Raw genomic sequence first — 19,160 nt, forward strand, 5'->3', positions numbered from 1 at the left:
ATCACATGAATGCAGGGTCTGCATATACCTATTTTTCTGAGCGGTTGCAATTCTGGCTTACTGTTTTCCCCTTTTAATGTTTAAGTAGCTCATTTTTTGAGATTCTACAATTGGGGAAAAATAATAATAATAAAACTATTAATAAATTAATCATTAAAAATTTTGTATAAAAATATATATTACATATATGATTTCTTGTAAAGGTTTTTTTTATTATTATTTAATATATATATTTCATGCATTTTTGTGGGATGGAAAAGAGCGTGAAAAAAGGTGATTTCTTTTTTATTATGTAACATGCATTTATATATATATATATATATATATATATATATATGAACTTGACAGCTACAGATTATCATGAATTTGTGATGGATGGAAAGAAACATTTAATGTCATTCTTTAAGTAGCAGCAGTATTTTTGTAAGTCGCATTTGAAATTGACTCAAAATCAGTTTGAATGAGCAAGACTCTTCTTCATGTATGTGTGTGTATCTGAAAGTAGTTTCACTGTGTCTTGCAGTGGCAGAAGAGAGAGAGGACCTGCCGGGCTTATGTTCAGGTATTGTGCAGCGTTATCTGTACGAGTTCACAGACACACTTCAAATCTCGTATCTCTTCCTATCCTCCGTGTCATTGCGCACACATACCGGTGCTTGATTCCTATCCCGCACTCGACTGTGAGCATTTTTCTACAAAACATTCTAGGAAGCCTGTATATAAAATGCATTATAAAGATATAAAAATACAGTCAGAATTTCCTTATAATACATCTGCGCTTTTCAGTGCTGGTCTTGAAGGGCCACTAGACTAAAATACTGCAAAGAAACAAAGTAAAATATATATACAATAGTATTGTGCATCAACATCAACGAACACAATTTGCTACTTTCTAGTTGGTTGTAAGTGGTAGTATGTCTCATTCTTAAGAAAATTTCATAAATGACAAAAATCTGTGGTGCAATGCAAGTCATCTATATTGTTGGCCCAATTTCCTTTAAGAGGCTGTACAGTTGAAATGCATATAAACCACTGTTTGGGGTGAGTATATTTTTAAAGAAAATGAATACTTTAATTCAGCAAGGATTCATTCATTTCATCAAACGTGACAGTAAAGATAAAATGTAGCAAAAGATTTCTATTTCAAATAAATGCTGTTCTTTCGAATGTTCTATTTAAAGCAACCTGAAAAAAAATGTCATGGTTAGTTTGGGGACCAGTTCTCACTATACTTTTGCCCCAATAAACACACAATTTGCTGCTTATTAATAGTTAGTAAGGTAGTTGTTAAGTATGGTGTAGGATTAAGGGATCTAAAATATGGTCATGTAGAATAAGGTAGAATAACATAGAATAACGTGTGCTTTATAAGTAATAATAAACAGCCAATATGCTAGTAATATGCATGTTAATAAGCAACTAGTTAAAAGTGAAAATTGGTCCCTAAACTAAAGAGTTACATAATTAATAATAATAAACATTTCTTGAGTGTTAAATCAGCATTTCTGAAATGTCATGAGACACCGAAGACCGTTGTAATAAACTTTACCATCAAGGGAATACATTCAATTTTAAATATATATTAAAATAAAAAACTCTCGTTTTGATTTTATAAGGTCTTTTAGCATAGTACCATGCAGTATTATATTATATTATATTATATTGGTGGTTACGTTTAATGAAAAGATATAATGCATTACAGTATGGCATTATGAGTGCATTCATAATGCATAACATATACAGGCATCATAGAAAGTGCCATCCATATTTTTTATTGCATATGCCTACCTCAGATGAATTTTAACTGCAGCTGGTTTGTTGAGTGTCTGTTGTGTGTGTGTGTGTGTGAGAGAGAGAGAGAGAGAGAGAGAGAGTGAGAAAGAGAGACTTTTAGCAATAATGATACTGTGCGTCTTGCCCAAGGCTTTCTTTTAGCGCTCTAGTCATTTATAATGGCCTGTAAGATGTTGCTCCTTAGTAGAAATACATTTCAAGCGATTCGTAAGATTCACAGATGTGACAATCACAGAGAGTCATATTTTCTCATCTTTGATGTGGAGTGTAATTATGATGAAGTTTAAGGGTATGTTTGTTTGTGCATTTGTGTACAGGCGGTTGTGCAGACTGTGGATAATCTTTTGCGTGCTGAGGCTTTAGAGTCATGGCAGGACATGAACAGTACGGAGCAGGCGCACACTGCCACCATGCTACTGGATGTCATGGAGAAAGGAGCCTTCCTGTTGGCCAATAATATGTACAATAGTCACTTCTCAGACCACGCTGCTAATGTCGGTGAGTTTGTGTTGATGAGAAACTAACTGGCTTTGTGTTCTAGAACACTATAAAAAAAATAAAGGTTTAAAAAGGGGGGTTTCACACTGATGCCATAGAAGAACTATCAGGTTCTCCACAGAACCTTTCAGTGAACTGTTCTTAAAAGAATAATTTTTTGTCAAAAATTTTTTTGAAAAAGGTTTCATGAATGTTAAAGGTTCTTCATGGAACCATACACTCAAAAAATGCTGGGTTAAAAACAACCCAAGTTGGGTTAAATGGACAAGCCCAGCGATTGGGTTATTTTGACCCAGCAGTTGGGTTAAATGTTTGACCAACCTGATGAGCAGTTTTATTTAACTCAACTATTGTTTAAAAATTACTATATGGCTAGCTAAAAAAAAATCCAAAATAGGATGGAAATTAAAACACTTTATTACTAGAGCCATCAGTAGTAATCAAAAGGAGAACGTTTATTAATAAGCAGTTTAATAAATGTTTATTTTTTTATTATTTATGAAGCTTATTAATACATGTTTGTTTATTGAATATATTAATAAATGTTAATATCCAATCTATTTGGGCTACATTTTTAAACAAAGAAAACTACCCAGGTTAAAGATCTAATCCAACTGCTGGGTCAAACCATCCCAATCGCTGGATATGTCCATATACAAACTTTTTTTTTTATTGTTATTTAGTTTTAGTCTGTACATATAGTTATATTCTATTTTATAAATATTTTTATTTGTTTTTATTTTACTTTATTTTTGTATTTAGTGTAACTTTGTTCAAAACTTTCATGTTTTCTCTTGATTGGTCTTTTAATGATTAAAAATGCTGGAAAAACAGTAATATTGTGAAATGTTATCACAATTTATAATCACTGTTTCGTATTTGAATATATTTTAAAAAGAAATGTATTCCTGTGATGACAAATTTTCAGTATTTAAAACGGTGCTCTTTGTAGCTTTTGACTACTACTTCAAAATGAGTAGCTTTTATTATAACCTTTCAGGGCTTTTTTTGCCGTGTTATTACAGTTCAAACTCTCAAAGTGTGTGTTTTTGTGTGTCTTCAGATCTAGAGGTCCGCGTGTTGAACACAGAGATAGAGTCTCAGGATTTGTCGTTCCCTCAGAACGGTCCCAGTGACAGCAGTATCCAGCTCTCTGCCTCCACCTTCAAACAGTACAGCCGCAACGGTCAGTCTCAGCTCGCTCTCTCTTCCTGTCCCTTCCATCTCGATGTGCTACTCGCCCCCGTGAAGTTTCACTTAAGCTTAGCGAAATTTCCACTTCGCTCTACCCGGTTATTGGTTGATAATAATAAACCTAATCAGATTAACAAAAGCGCTGAGACCATTTCTTCCCTGATGGTTTCTTAACGGCACTCTTAATCGAACAGCCCGAGAGGCGACTAGATTACTATCATTTTCAGGCTGACAGAGCAATCTCGGCACTCTTTTCTTTTCTCCTTCTTCTCTCCTTCCTGTCCCCTCCATCTCTTAGCCATCTTATCCCGCCATCAGCTCTCTTACTCCTCGCTTTTTCCGCCACTCCTGCTTTTAGCCTGTTTTTTGAAACTGCGTTGTCATTCGGTGCTTCTCATCGGGGAAAGGTTGGGCGGGGGAAGTGAGATTAGTATGATTGAAACAAACGCACATGAAATATTCATACGGAAGAAACCGAGTGAGTGAGTGCTGAAGGGATGAATGTTCCGTTGCCCTCCATATTAAAATGCCTTCATCCCCCGATCACTCACTCACTCACTCCCTCCCAGCCCAAATCATTTTAACCTTCACTCAAGTCACTCTCAAGTCTGCTCCCTTTTTCCTCTTAGTTGTTATTCATATTCTTTGGCCACTCAGTAACTCTCTCCTTCTTTTTTGTGCTGTGTTTCTCTGCACAGGCCAGGTAAAAGTGGTCTTTGTACTCTATAAGAATCTGGGTTCGTTCCTGTCCACTGAAAACGCCACCGTGAAGATGGAAATGGAGGCAGGGCCTGGTGGGCAGGGCCTGGCAGTGAATTCACACGTCATCGCAGCGTCGATCAATAAAGAGTCCAGTCGAGTGTTTCTGACCGAGCCTGTGGTGTTCACACTTAGACATTTACAGGTACATAAAGCTCACACTGGCACACACAAGCAAGAATTTGCATTAGAATGTCATTACATTACATTTAGAAAACAAGTAAGAAAGCATTAGTTACTTTCACACATGGGGTTACATTCGTGAAACATGAACACATTTCTGTGTAAATGATCTCTTTTTTTTGCATTGATTATTATCCCTCACTTCCCCTAAAATCATCTGTCCTCAGACCTCAGTACTTCATGTACACTACTGTTCAATACAGTAAAAACATTTACCTTGTCTTACAATTCAAATAAATGTTGTTCTTTTGAACTTTATATTCATCTAAGAATTGAAACAACTGTTTTCAACATACAGTATATGAAACATTTCTTGAGCAGAAAAAGTAGCGTATGTAAGCAAATGCATATGTAAAATAACGTGATCATCAAGCATTAAACAACATAAATGGAGTGGAATGTCGAACCAGTATGGAAGCGATCTAGAGAGTTAAGTGCCTAGCAACACCACAAAATGGCTCCTTCATTTAATATGTGTGTTTTGCAAATTGCCATTATTTTGTCAACTCTGCAAGCAGAAGATCAGTTTGAAACCATCATGTCGCATCAATACATTCATCAGCGTGACTGCTACTGTAAATGTGTCTACATATTTATAATGAATATTTGCTGTGACAGATCAGCACACATTTCCAAGTCAAATAGCAAATGGAAGCAGCAGGAAATTTCTTGTACCCCTTAAACGTGAATTCTTCTCAACATGTTGAACAGACAAATTAAAAAATAATTCCTTTTGTCGCTTCTGTAACACGTCTCAGTACTCAAGAATCAATGAGAGATTTGTTGTTTATAATTCACTCTAATTGTGCTGCCTTTGCACTGCAGAAACTGCTATTTCAGACAATACACTGAAAATCAATTTGTAAGTGCTAGATGGTGCCTGACCATGAAGACTTCGCACATGACTCCTAAACAGAAAACATTATGTGTGAAAGCCAATCTTTTCCGGTCACTCTGTTGGTTCCTCTTTGCAGCTGGAGAATCATTTTAGCCCAAACTGTTCATTCTGGAACTACTCTGAGCGTTTGATGACGGGCCAGTGGTCATCTCAGGGCTGCAGGCTGATGGAAACCAACAGCACGCACACAACTTGTTCTTGTAGCCATCTAACCAACTTCGCCGTGCTCATGGTACACCACGAACCTGACGTAAGACATATTCCTTCTTTACATTCATCACCTGCTCACAAACAAGTCTGAATATTGCTCTCATGCACAACAACTTTTTTGCTTGCACACAGTCTATAAGACAAACACACATATCTATATACATAAAAGCAAAACACACAAACAAACACACAGTAATTTCAGCTTGCCATTTACTGGATTTTCATAATCCACTCTCCCTCAGGCATCCTATCTGTTTATACCATTTCCCTTATCCATCTCTCGGTATCTCTCAGTATCCAGGCAGGATGCACGAGTTGATCCTCTTTGTGATCACATGGGTGGGTATCGTCATTTCGCTGGTGTGTCTCGCCATCTGCATCTCCACCTTCTGCTTCCTGCGAGGCCTGCAGACCGACCGCAACACCATACACAAGAACCTGTGCATCAACCTCTTCATCGCCGAGCTCCTCTTCCTCATCGGCATCGACAAGACGCAGTACCACGTGAGTGGATTCCTGATCTATATTAAGGGAAGAATGCACTGGGAATGAATTTCACCCACTGATTGTAGTGTTTATGTGCACCCACTGATAGAACATGCTGTCTGCATTGTTTTAGCATCCGATTAACTGAAGGAATTAAATGCAAACTGCATTAAGTGCGGGTAATTTGCATTAATTTGCATGTCACAGTTCAGATGAGTGTTTGTTCTGAGTGCTCAGTTATGGAGTATGCAGCAAACTATCACAATCTGACATATTTTACTGGGGTTTCATTCCCGTGTTCTTGCTCTCTGATATAAATTAATACTTTCATTCAGCAAGGATCCATTAAAATAATCAAAAGTGACATTAAAGATGGGTCACTTAAAGACAGTCACTTAAAGACGGAAATTCCTGAAAAAGCAGCACAGCTCTTTTTAACATTGCTAATAATAAGAAATGTTTCTTGAGCAACAAATCAGAATATTAGAATGATTTCTGAAGGATCATGTGACACTGAAGACTAGCATAATGATGCTGAAAATTCAGCTTTGCATCACAAGAATAAATTACATTTTAAAATATATTAGACGTAGAAAACAGTTATTTTAATTTGTAATTATAGTTCACAATATTACTGTTTTTATTGTATTTTTGATCAAATAAATGCAGCCTTTGTGAGCATAGGAGACTAATTTCGAAAACTTAATGACTCCAAACTAAGTGTAAATAAAACAATACATTTCAGAAACACAAAAATTACCCTTGTAGCGTGTTATTCACATGATGGAACATTTTTGGGCTAGTGAAAACACTTTCACTCTGACTTTCTAAAAAATTGCCTCCAGGCAGCATTATGCAACTCTGCTGTATTATATGTTGATTATGCATTTACTGCGCATTTAACCAGCTGCTCCTCTATCTGTTGATTCTTTGGGGTGTAATTTTCTCTTTGAAGCAAGCGACATTATTTAGATGAGTTTTAAGGTTATAGTTTTAAAGCTGCAATTGTTGCTTGTCAGACTTTATGAACATCCCAGCAATAGGCCGTCTCGCACCGTGCGATCTCTGTTGTCATTAATATCGGACTGTACGACAGTAAAAACAAAGAAGATTCATCTTCAGTGCTTCTGTTGCTTTTTCATTTGACGATCATTGAAGAAGCCACACTGCAGAACTGTGCCTTCTGACCTTAGAACTTCTGACCTTGACAGAATCTCATCGATTAATGACCATTACTATCAAAATTTTTCTTCAGTTGTCTGCGAATATGTCAAACTAGCGATCGAAGACTACAGCAATTGGCCTAGAATCAGAGGAATCTTAGTATGTACAAAATTTGTCTCAGGCGGTCAAGTTATGGCCAAAATAAGTACAGTGTGTACCCAGCTTAAGTTGTTTTTTTTCTGTACTCTTTACTCTGTACTGCTTTAACTGAAGCGTCATGGATGGGGTTGTTTTTTTTTTTTTGGTTGGCCAATTAAAACAGTACCCTGTGTGTTGAACAGTTTTACATTGACTGCCGAAAGCATATCTGTTGACAGTTGTTGTTGACGAGGTTTATGTTTTAGTTAGCCAACCAAAAATGAAAACCCTACTGAAACAACACTTCTGAGGAGAACACTGTGAACGATTTAAAGTTGCTCAATTCCGAAAATTATACCCTAAATTATCAGCTCTGCTATGTTTTCCAATTCAAGAGCAGCTGATTGAATGCGTAATCAGTATATCACACAGCCATCTTCAGAAATGAAAATTAGCATGGACACATTTTAAAATGATTAGGATATTGTGACTTATTAGTTTCACAATCATACAAATTGTGATGCCTTTCACATCAGTCTATTGACACTGAAAGTTTCCTGTTGAAAGCAGTGGTGTCATCTGATTGGCTGATTTAATGCATCTCTTCCAGAGTTCAGGCTGCATTAGTATGCTGGGAATCTAAGTCATATTACAAGGTGCCAAGGTTGCTACAATGAGCTCTTCAGAAGAAAAACTTGTAGCTGGATAATGTTTGCAGGGGTTTTTTCTTTTCTTTTTCAGAAGATAAAGTTTTTTTTTTATGAGGCACTTAACAAGTAAATGATAAATCTATGAGCAGATCTGTATCTTCCGCTTTGCAGGGGCGTACAAACGATGTATAAAGTGTGGGGGCTGCATTATGAATCTCATCAGCCTCTATTTGCAAGTATGGTTGCCAAGTTGCAGTGGATACGTTTATACAAGACATGATTTGAAAGTGTTAAAAACCAAACTTTCCAGTATATATATATATATATATATATATATATATATATATATATATATATATATATATATATTTGTGTGTGTCGAAGACTACTTCTCCTCTGTTGTTCGCTTCTTCTCTTTTAAGAAATGTATTTCCTGTCAGGCTCAGCGCACAAAATGTGCCAAGCACGACTTGAGTCATGAATATTATTAATGTTATGTGAAATTCGCACTTAGTGATTTGCTGAAAGGTGGATGCTTTTAGGTGAGTGCACTTGCAATAGTGGGATCACTGTTTGCTGCCTGCGCATTCGTTTATCGAGTCGTTTGGCAGATGTTTGTGCTGGGAGTCCTTTTATATGCCGGCTACGTTTTCTTTTTCTTCACACTGCAGCCCAGAAAATTAAATCACTTTTAAATGTGATTATCATCTGAAAACGGGGGGATGCATTTATTGTTTTTTAAAGTGTGAGAGGACACAGTTTTATGCTAAAAGTCACATAAAAACAACATGTAATTCACATCAGAGGGTCTCAGAAGTAGGTGCTTCTGGACCAAAATAAAGTGCAATGTGGACCAGACTTAATGGTATAGTCCACCCAAAGTGACTAAACGCAAAAGAAGATATTTTGAAGAATGTTAGTAATCAAACTGTTTCAGTTCCCATTGACTTCCATTGAATAGTTTTTTGTGCAAACAGAAGTCAATGGTCAACAAACCTGTTTAGTTACTCACATTCTTCCAAATATGTTATTTTATGTTCCACAGAAGAAAGTAAGTTATACAGGTATGAAAAAAACACGAAGGGGAGTAAATTATCATTTTTGGATGGACTATTCCTTTTATGTTCATAGTCACTATGCACTATACTTTGTCTGATATTTTTCTCACTAACCACCTCTTCCCTCTTTTTTTGCCCAAATACAGATTGCATGCCCCATTTTTGCAGGTCTATTGCATTTCTTCTTCCTGGCTGCGTTCTCCTGGATGTGTCTGGAGGGAATCCAGCTGTATCTGATGCTAGTGGAGGTCTTTGAGAGCGAATACTCTCGAAAGAAATACTACTACCTGTGCGGCTACTGCTTTCCTGCCCTGGTGGTGGGCATCTCTGCAGCCATTGACTACCGCAGCTACGGGACTAAGAAAGCGTATGTATGATGCCGTCTGTTTGTACCCATACAAGGACCATTGGTTTTTGAGCAGGGGACGCGACCCCCCTATTTAAATCATTTATTTCATTTAAATGGATTCCAGCAGAATGGCTCTCTGGGAGTTTAAATTCCATATAGTGCAGTATCATCTTTCACTAGGAAACATACACTGGAGTTATGTAGTTTGGAGTTCAGTTGGATGATTGGCCGCTGACATGTGATCCTAGCCTAACCAAGCTCATCATTTGAATTATTGATGAAGCCAGTTAAAGATTTATTGGAATAGCCCGCATAAATCTGACAGATCCTGCTCTGATAATTCACTCTACAAGAACATCTCAAAGCTGCATCTCATGCTATTTTTAACATTATATCAGAAAACGTCTCAGGTTACGGATGTAACCATGGTTCCCTGAAGGGAACGAGATGCTGCATCCAGCGACGCTTTGGGAACGCCATCAGCGTGACCATGCTCTGAATATCAGGTGTAATCAGCCCGAAGGAGGGCGAGGCGTCTCGGGCGGGGTGACGTCACGACCAGGAAGTATATAAGCACGTGCGGCAGAGCCGACGTCAGCTCCAAGTCATGACCTGAGACGTTCCCTTCCAGGAACTTCGAGCTGCGTCCAGCGACGCTTTGGGAACGAGATACCAACGCCGCCAGACTGACAAGTCCCTGACTAGTGTCAGGACAATAGGATGAGCCTGGAGTGGCTCGGATGTCGAGGTTATAGAACCTGGCGAAAGTCAGGGGCGTGGACCACCCAGCAGCGTTGCAGATGTCCTGAACCGGGACACCTGCCCAGAAGGCCTTGGAGGCCGCCACACCTCAGGTCGAGTGCGGTCTGACTCCCAGTGGCGGGGGACGCTCAGAGGCCTCGTATGCCAGAAAGATGGCATCCACTATCTACCTGCTAAGAGTGGGCATCATAGCAGGAAGAACCCTCTTAGGGGGACCATAGCACACAAGCAGTTGGTCCGATTTCCTCCACAGGGATGACCTGTGGATGCACGTGCCCAGTGCTCGCACTGGACACGTACAGTTGTGCTTCTCCTGGTCTGGCTCCCTGAAGGGAGGGGGACAGAAGGTCTGGAGTACGACTGGCTGTGGTACGACCGATGGGACCTTAGGTACATACCCCACGCGGGGGTGGAGAAATACTTTCGCCATGCCGGGCACAAAGGCAATAGAGGCCGTAGAGAGGGCCTGAAGGTCACTCACCCTCCTCAGAGAGGTGATAGCCAGCAAGAAAGCGGTCTTAATGGTGAGGAGTCTATCAGTTATCTCCTCAATAGGCTCGAAAGGTGCCTTGCACAGAGCCTCCAGGACCACAGCCAGGTCCCACGTAGGGACGCGCGAGCGTACCGGCGGCCTCAGCCTCAGCGCAGCGCGGAGGAAACGTGTAACTAGGGGGTGTCTACCCACTGTCTGGCCACCACTAGGGGCGTGGTATGACGAAATAGCTGCCACGTAGACCTTAATAGTGGAATGGGTTAACCCTGCAGAGAAATGGGCCTGCAGCAACTCCAGAGCTGCGCGGATCGGGCAGTTGACTGGGTTGAGCTGGCGGTCCCCGCACCAAGAAGTGAAGAGCCTCCACTTCAAGGCGTACAGTTTCCTCGTGGAGGGAGCTCTGGACTGGAGGATGGTCTCGACAACCTCGGTTGTCAGACCGGAAGCTAAGAGCTGTGCCCCCTCAGGGGCCACACCCACAGCTTCCATAACTCCGGACGAGGGTGCACGATAGTGCCCCTGGCCTGTGAGAGGAGATCCCTCCTGACGGGCACTTCCCACGGAGTGCCGTCGAGGAGAGAAATCAGGTCCGAGAATCAGGTCACACTCGGCCCGGCCAGAACGGTGCTACTAACAGTAGACTGACCTCGTCCCGGCGCACTCTCGCCAGAACTCCTGGGAGCAGAGCGATCGGGGGAAAGGCGTACAGACGAAGCCTCGGCCAAGTCTGTACCATAGCGTCCAGTCCCAGAGGAGCTGGAGGAGCTAGAGAGAACCAGAGGGGACACTGCGTTGACTCTCGAGTCGCAAAGAGGTCCACCTGTGCCTGGCCAAAAATTCTCCAAATCTGCTTCCCCACCTCGGGGTGAAGCGTCCATTCCCTGGGCCTCGGCCCCTGTCTCGACAGGACGTCTGCTCCCACATTGAGATGTCCAGGAATGTGCATAGCTCTCAGTGATAGGAGCTTGCCCTGGGACCACACAAGGATCTGGTGTGCCAGCTTGTACAAGGGGCGCGACCGCAGACCTCCTTGGTGGTTGATGTAAGAGAATGCGATATCCATTCGCTATGGTATGCAGGACCCAACGAGACACATTCGGCAGCCGCTGCCAGGCTGCCAAACGATCTACTAAGGGAATCAATCTCTCGAGACTGACCTCTGGTGTAAGAGACACGGCCAGACCGCTGTCTCCATGCGGCGCACCGGAAGGAGACGCGTGATCTGGTGGCTGAGGCGAGTTTCTCGGCTTCGCTGTGCCTACAGGCGGAAAGACCTGAGATAAACGCTGGGGCTCGCCCGTCAGGACCTTTTGCGCTTCCCTGCGCGAGGAGCTGGTATGCGGAGGACGCTGCGCCCGCCCAGCAGCCCCCTGCCGCATACCCTCTGCCCACTTAAAAAAGATGTTGTACACAGAGGCTTAGTGGGCAGCGCAGGAGCCTTCAAAGACAATGCCGTCGAGGGAGACAGATAGCTCGCAAGCGTCTGCTCGACCGGCGGCATCGCCCTGTACCCGCGCTCATTCAATTCCCTAACGCTGCCATAATAATCAGCGGAGGGAATGAATGGTTGGGACGAAAAAGGTTTCACCCATGATCTCGACACCACGGTGTGGAGATCGGGGAAAACGGAAGGCTCCTGTGTAGAGGTGGCGGCCGCGAGCGCCGAAAATGCTTATCCAAACGGCTAGTCTGCAGCTAAGATGCTCTCTGGGGGACCAGCTGATGTCAAGCTTGGCCACTGCCCGAGTAACCACCTCTAAAAGCTCCTCATATTGGCGAAGGAGGCAGCGAAACCTCGTGAACACTCGTCACATCAACCTCCTCGGAGAAAGAAAGACGCAGCGTCAAGCCCTCGTCTCGGGGGAAAGAGACCGCTTCCAAACGAGAGACGGGGCGCCAGATCTGGCGGATACGGGAGGAGATAAGGATATACCCGTCTCACTCTCACCAGCCAGATCAGCCTGCGAGCCCCACGAGTGCAGCTGCCACTCTGCCTCGGCAGAAGCAGGACCGAAACCGCGCGGAGAGCTCGTGAAGGCTCCCTCCTCGAAGAGAGCCCTCTGGGCGAACGAGGTGGTGAAAGCCTCGTGAACGCTCGTCACATCAACCTCCTCGGAGGAAGAGAGACGAAGCGTTGCGCCCTCGTCTCGGGGGGAAGAGACCGCTTCCAAACCGAGAGACGGGGCGCCAGATCTGCGAGCCCCACGAGTGCAGCCGCCGCTCTGCCTCGGCAGAAACGGGACCAACACTGCGTCGAGAGCTCGTGAAGGCTCCCTCCTTGAAGAGAGCCCTCCGGGTGCGGAGTGTAAGCAGCGACAGCCGCTCGCAATGAGGGCAATCGGCTCCCTCGAGAGCCGATGTCGCATACTTCGCACCCAGGCAAACCACGCACAGATTGTGTGTGTGTGTCCCCACTCGTAATATAGCGAGGGCAGGGACGAACACACAACCTGAAATGCGATCTGGAATCGCCCTTGCATGTGGGTATCTTTTCATATTTGAAAGACAGACAATACCAAATAAGACTGACACACACAGAGCGCTTCGCTGAATGACAAAAAGCTGATGCCGGCTCCGCCGCACGTGCTTATATACTTCCTGGTCGTGACGTCACCCCGCCCGTGACTCCTCGCCCTCCTTCGGGCTGATTACACCTGATATTCAGAGCATGGTCACGCTGATAGCGTTCCCAAAGCGTCGCTGGACGCAGCTCGAAGTTCCTGGAAGGGAACTAATCTTATATGTAGGGTTTCAACAGTCATGGAAAACCTGGACATATTAGGGAGTTTATAATCTAATAAATAAAGTCTTAAAAAGTTATGGAAATTTCCATATGCTTTATTTATTTATTTGAAAAAATATTTATTTATTTATTTATGTATTTATTCAGTTTTTGTTTAAAAAATGCTTAAAATAATACTAATAATTTGCATTGTTAAATCTTGTCTAATCACAAATAACTAAAAACAGTTATGGATAAAAAGTTATATATGTCCATTGGTCAAAAGTGTGGGAGCACTAATTTTACCTCTATGTGTTTGCTAACATTGCTTTGTTTGAGGGGCGGGAATTTTGTGAGAAGGCGTCGCCTAATTTATACTCTCTGGCAAAAGTTAACAAAATCGCTTACAGCACCTTTAACTGAGCTGATTACTGCATGTGTGAGTGTGTCGCTCTGTGTGTTTGTGTGCACGCGAGTGTGTGTTGGTCTGTGTTTATGTGTGAGCAACTGGAAAAATAGCACAGCTGCAGACGTTTGAATGTTGACTACAGTGCAGAAAATGAGACGCTGACTCAGTGCACTAATGATTAAAAACTGAGCTTAACCTTCAAGTAGACTTTTATTTCTCTTTTATTAGCTTGTTTTTATGCCAAAAAATGTATCGGCATCTCGATAACAATAATAATATTGCAATTATTTCAAAGCATTCAATCATCAATAATGTGCTACTTCATAAAATGCATAAGCGATTTTGCCTGTAATGAGGTGATCAGTCTTTGAAGAGTGAAATGTTACTGATGAAGTTATCGTGTGTGTGTTTTGTGTGTAGGTGCTGGTTGAGGGTGGATAACTACTTCATCTGGAGTTTTATCGGCCCTGTGTCCTTCATTATCATGGTATTGTTCTCTCTAAACATTCAGCGCTCTCTCTGCTTTTCTCAGAGTTTGTTCCTTTTTTTCTCTCTGAAAAGTGCTGCGCTGGTCAGATCAAACAAAACACTTTTGTCCTATGGATCTGTTGCTGCTGACGACTATGTTTTGGCTGTAATATGCTTTATATGAGTGTGGAGCTTAGATAAGGTTTAGATATGGGAACTTGCTGACATTTTCATAATTACAATATATTTCACTAATGCGTTAGCTCTGTTTTTGTTTTTATTAGTTTGTGAAAAAAACTTTTTTATCTTTGTAAAGTTATTTTCTCACTTGCTTTGGATCTCTCATCTAACACAAACCGAGTGAATTTCTGTGTAAATGTTCATATCACTATTCTCATGTAAATTGCTGCATTTAATTGCAGCAATTTAAGATAGAACGATTTCATGAACAATTTACACTGAAATTCTGCTTGTGTTTTATAAATGAGGCTCATTGTTAAGAAGAAAGCTGTAGTTTAAATTGTCTTTCCAGTGTAGACATTTTCTAAAGGGCTTGTCCTTTTTATATAGCCAATAGGCTTTAATTTGTGTCACAATGACTTGGAAGTTTTGGTTTTTAATTTGCTATTTTCTTTTCTCTTACCTTTGCCCTTTAGTTGAACCTGGTGTTCCTCATGATAACACTTCACAAGATGGTCCGTAACTCATCCGCCCTTAAACCCGACTCCAGCCGCCTGGACAACATCAAGTGAGAGACTTCCACTGCAAAAATGCACATTATAGTCACATTAACTATGATGTTTGTGTTGTATGTGTATGTATTGTGAATGTATGCATGTTCTCCCTCAGGTCCTGGGCTCTGGGGGCTATTGCACTGCTCTTCCTCTTGGGTCTGACCTGGGCCTTCGGCCTCCTCTTCATCAATGAGAACACTGTCATCATGGCGTATCTTTTCACCACCTTTAATGCCTTCCAGGGCATGTTCATCTTCATCTTCCATTGTGCTCTGCAGAAAAAGGTCAGTGCCATTAATGTTTAACACCCAGATAATAATTTGGGGACACATTTGCTGCAAAATTTCGTCAGAGGTTATCTAAATATCGAAAAAGGCAAAAAATGGTGGTCTCATCAGAGGTTAAAACAATAAAAATGCATATCGAAAAAGGCAAAAAATGGTGGTCTCATCAGAGGTTAAAACAATAAAAATGCTCTTTTAGGAATACCTTTGGGTTAGGATTCATCTGTAATATTATTAGTTTTATAATTAGCTTTATTTAAAGGTGAAGGATGTATTTTCTGAACAATTATTGGCAGCAAAAAAAATACGAATTGTTTTCAAACAGGTTTTCAAGCACTCCACGTGTCATTGCTCAGTTAAACAAATTGACTCTAGCTTCCCTATCTACTTCCTGTATAAAGTAGTTAAACAGTAGTCAAGCTAACTGAGCTATTAACAAAAAGTGGTTAAATGCATTAAGATTTCAGAAGAATGTAATATGTTATTAAATATGTATATGTGTGTATGTGTGTGTGTGTGTGTGTGTGTGTGTGTGTGTGTGTGTGTGTGGTGTGTGTGTATGTATATATATATATATATATATATTTCTTATGTTTCAATATTATATATTGTATATGTAATATATGTATTTGTATTGTATATCTATGTATATGTTATTTTATATATGTGTGTGTGTGTGTGTGTGTGTGTGTGGTGTGTGTGTATGTATATATATATATATATATATATATATATATATATATATATATATATATATATATACATACATATATATATACCTATATATATACCTATATATATATATATATACATACATATATATATACATATATATATATATATATATATATATATATATATATATATATATATATATATCATTCATTTTTACAATAACTATTTTTATCTGACACATTAAGGACATTGTTTAGGCATAAATAGCTTGTTACTGTAAAATATACAGTATTTTCTGTCACATACTAAAGTTAGTGACTGAAGTATGGACATGACACTCCTTGTGAAAAAGAAGTGTACTTAATTTTATTAAATTAATTGTAATTTTATTGTACTTAAAACTGTTTATTTAAAAAACAACTGTACTTGTAGATAATATAATGAAGGACAAGGCCACTTAAGTTTACTTTAAGAGAGACACTTTCATGACTATGTTTCTAAGCATAGAACAACTTGAGTACACTTAAAAATTGCACTTTTTTAATAATTTCAAATGAAATGTTTTGCATGGACACTTATGATGTGTTGACTAACATACTAAAGCGTGAATAAAGTACTTGATTATAACTTGTATGACATTTAAAATGAATAGATTTTAAATGTACTTAAAATTGCATTCAGATATTTAAAATTGCAAAATCATTATAAATGTTTAATTACAAATACATGACATACAAGTTATAATAGAAATGACATTAAAATATATTTTAGTTTACCATAAATGCTTGTCAGTACATACAGCAGTACACTTTAACCATATTTCAAAGACAAGGTTAGTCATTTTTTAATTATATTTATTTAAGTCCTACTTAAATGGGTCAAAAAGTACTTTAAAGTTCAGCTAATTGCGTTTAATATTAATTTAAACTAATACATTTTATTTGACTGCACTTAGTATACAATTAAGTCTCTGAAAACATTACATATTATGGTTTCATTTAGATGGTTCCATTTATGGTTTCATTAGCCACTTTACCTACAGTAACTGAACATGTGTAGTGTGCTTAAGGGCAAATGCTCTGTGTTTTTGTGTTTTAGGTTCATAAGGAGTACAGCAAGTGCCTGCGTCATTCTTACTGCTGCAGTCGCACCTCCACTACGAGCTCTCATGGATCGCTGAAGAATTCTGCCCTTCGTGCCAACAACCGCTACTACACCGGCAGCCAGGCACGTCATGCAGCGGTACACAGACAGGTGACACACATGCACACTGACAGCATCACTATTTATAGACTGCTGTTATATTCCATATACCAATTCACCCCCCTCACCTGTTTCAGAGTCGAATTCGTCGTATGTGGAACGACACGGTGCGAAAGCAGACAGAGTCGTCCTTCATGGCTGGAGAAATCAACAGCACTCCCACTCTAAACCGTGGTGAGACCCTCCTTCTGCCGTAAAATTTACTAGCATGCACCAGAGTCTATTTGTACCTATGTGTCTGTGCTTAAATGGCTTGTTTTTTCACAAAAGTCCTTTTTAAGACAGTAATTTCACTCGGCGCACATATTTATCTTTGGGTTCTCTTATAATATTAGTAATGTTTTATGCAGCAGAACAACAAGTGCCTATTTGCCTCTCTTTCTATCTCTTTGGCCCTTACAATGAAATGGGCTATTTTTTTGCCCTTTTCACATGTGAAATGAGAAACAGCGCTCACAAACAGGCTGCAGGTTTTGATATTGTGGTCAATTGTATTTTTTTCTGCCTATATTTTTTCATTAAGAGCTTCTTTTCAAAGCATACATTACATTGAGATACGTTCACTAATAATATATGCTAAAATACATCACACTGTTACGGGGCTGACGAGACGTGAGACTTTAATAAGTAATAAATAAATTGTTAATAAGTTGTTAATAAGTAATTAATAAATAAGCTTTATTAAACAACATGGTCAAGACAGGCAGGGTCAGAGATCGGCAAACAGGTATGGTGGAGGCAAGACAGAGCAATCCGTGGAGCAAGCGTGGGTCAACGATCAGCGAACAGTATCCAAAGGGGCAAGGCAGAGAGATAATCCAGAGTCGAGAGCAATAATCCAAACGGGGAGCGAACAGAGTCCAAACGGCAGAGGCGAAGGGTAAATCCAGGAAACACGGGCAGGGTCAGACACGGCAAGAAAGACAAGGCAAGACTAAGATTATGATTATGGCTCTGTAAAGTAGCTAACGCTTGGGGAGTGATAAATGCTAACAATTACAGGAACAAAACAGAAACGGCACGGTAAAGCAGCTAGCGCTAGGTGAGCACTAAATGCAGCTCAATACTCGGCCCTGAGCAAGAGCAAGTCCCAGGCTTAAATAGAGAGTGAGTGATTGTGAAATGAGCATCAGGTGTGTGTGATGTGTGAATGGTGACAGCTGTGATCTGTGCAATGCATTGTGGGAAATGGAGTCCAGTGTGTTGTGAGTGAAAGTCAATGTGGTGAACGGGTGACCTCTGGTGGTGGTTAACCGGGAGAGCATGGACCAGATTCGTGACACACACAGACTGCTAAAGTGTTTAGTTACTGCTCTTTCCTAATTCAAGGTTTAAATTAGTTAAATTAGTTTAATTAAAATTTTTACTTCCTCGTTACATGAAAATGTTTTTATAGACCAGTGTATTAGTATTATGTATGTACTGTTATAACATTAATATTTTGAAATAGTCTTGCATGACAAAATTTTAGCAGTTTTTTTCATGCACTTTTGTCATTTTTATTAGTATTTTTTTATATTTATATTTAGCTTTAAATTATTTTTACTTCAGTTTTAGTAATGGTAATGTTAGTACTTCAACTTCAGCTTATTTTATTTCAGTTAATTTTAAAGGCAACATTTCTAAGTTTTGTTTATTTCAACTTTATTTCAGTTGAAAAAAAAATCTTAGTTTATGTTACTAATAACAACTGTGTTATAGACCTTATTTAGCAGATTTGTTTTTAATAAATGTATTTTAAGTTCTGAAAAAGCCATATGTTCATAATACAGTGAACTATCAAATAGATATTTGGTTCTTCTTGATCTTACCTTTTTTAATACGTTCAGCACTTGGACTGTAAGGGGAGACTAAACGATAGTTAATAGAGAGAGAATGCGAGAGGCAGGCTGTTTCCATCACCGGATCCGGAGTGTGGCGTCACCACCATTCTGATCATCCCAGGGATCAATGTTTGTGGGAGGAGAGG

The 19,160-nt window shown here is 40.1% G+C and overlaps 1 protein-coding gene across 1 annotated transcript in view; it reads left to right on the forward strand.

Annotated features, from left to right (window-relative positions):
- Positions 1–19,160, forward strand: part of LOC306846466 (adhesion G protein-coupled receptor L1-like) — a gene marked incomplete at both ends in the record, with an annotated part of 117,947 nt that overhangs the window by 90,353 nt on the left and 8,434 nt on the right. The window contains 12 exons of the mRNA XM_079379886.1: positions 524–562; positions 2,112–2,292; positions 3,356–3,478; positions 4,185–4,390; positions 5,403–5,576; positions 5,831–6,040; positions 9,179–9,399; positions 14,188–14,254; positions 14,892–14,983; positions 15,085–15,253; positions 17,027–17,182; positions 17,269–17,365. Coding sequence (XP_079236012.1) covers positions 524–562; positions 2,112–2,292; positions 3,356–3,478; positions 4,185–4,390; positions 5,403–5,576; positions 5,831–6,040; positions 9,179–9,399; positions 14,188–14,254; positions 14,892–14,983; positions 15,085–15,253; positions 17,027–17,182; positions 17,269–17,365 — 1,735 coding nt within the window. The remainder of the gene's footprint in view (positions 1–523; positions 563–2,111; positions 2,293–3,355; positions 3,479–4,184; positions 4,391–5,402; positions 5,577–5,830; positions 6,041–9,178; positions 9,400–14,187; positions 14,255–14,891; positions 14,984–15,084; positions 15,254–17,026; positions 17,183–17,268; positions 17,366–19,160) is intronic.

The sequence above is a fragment of the Barbus barbus genome (genome assembly GCF_936440315.1).
Source record: "Barbus barbus genome assembly, chromosome: 3".
NCBI classification, from domain to species: domain Eukaryota; kingdom Metazoa; phylum Chordata; class Actinopteri; order Cypriniformes; family Cyprinidae; genus Barbus; species Barbus barbus.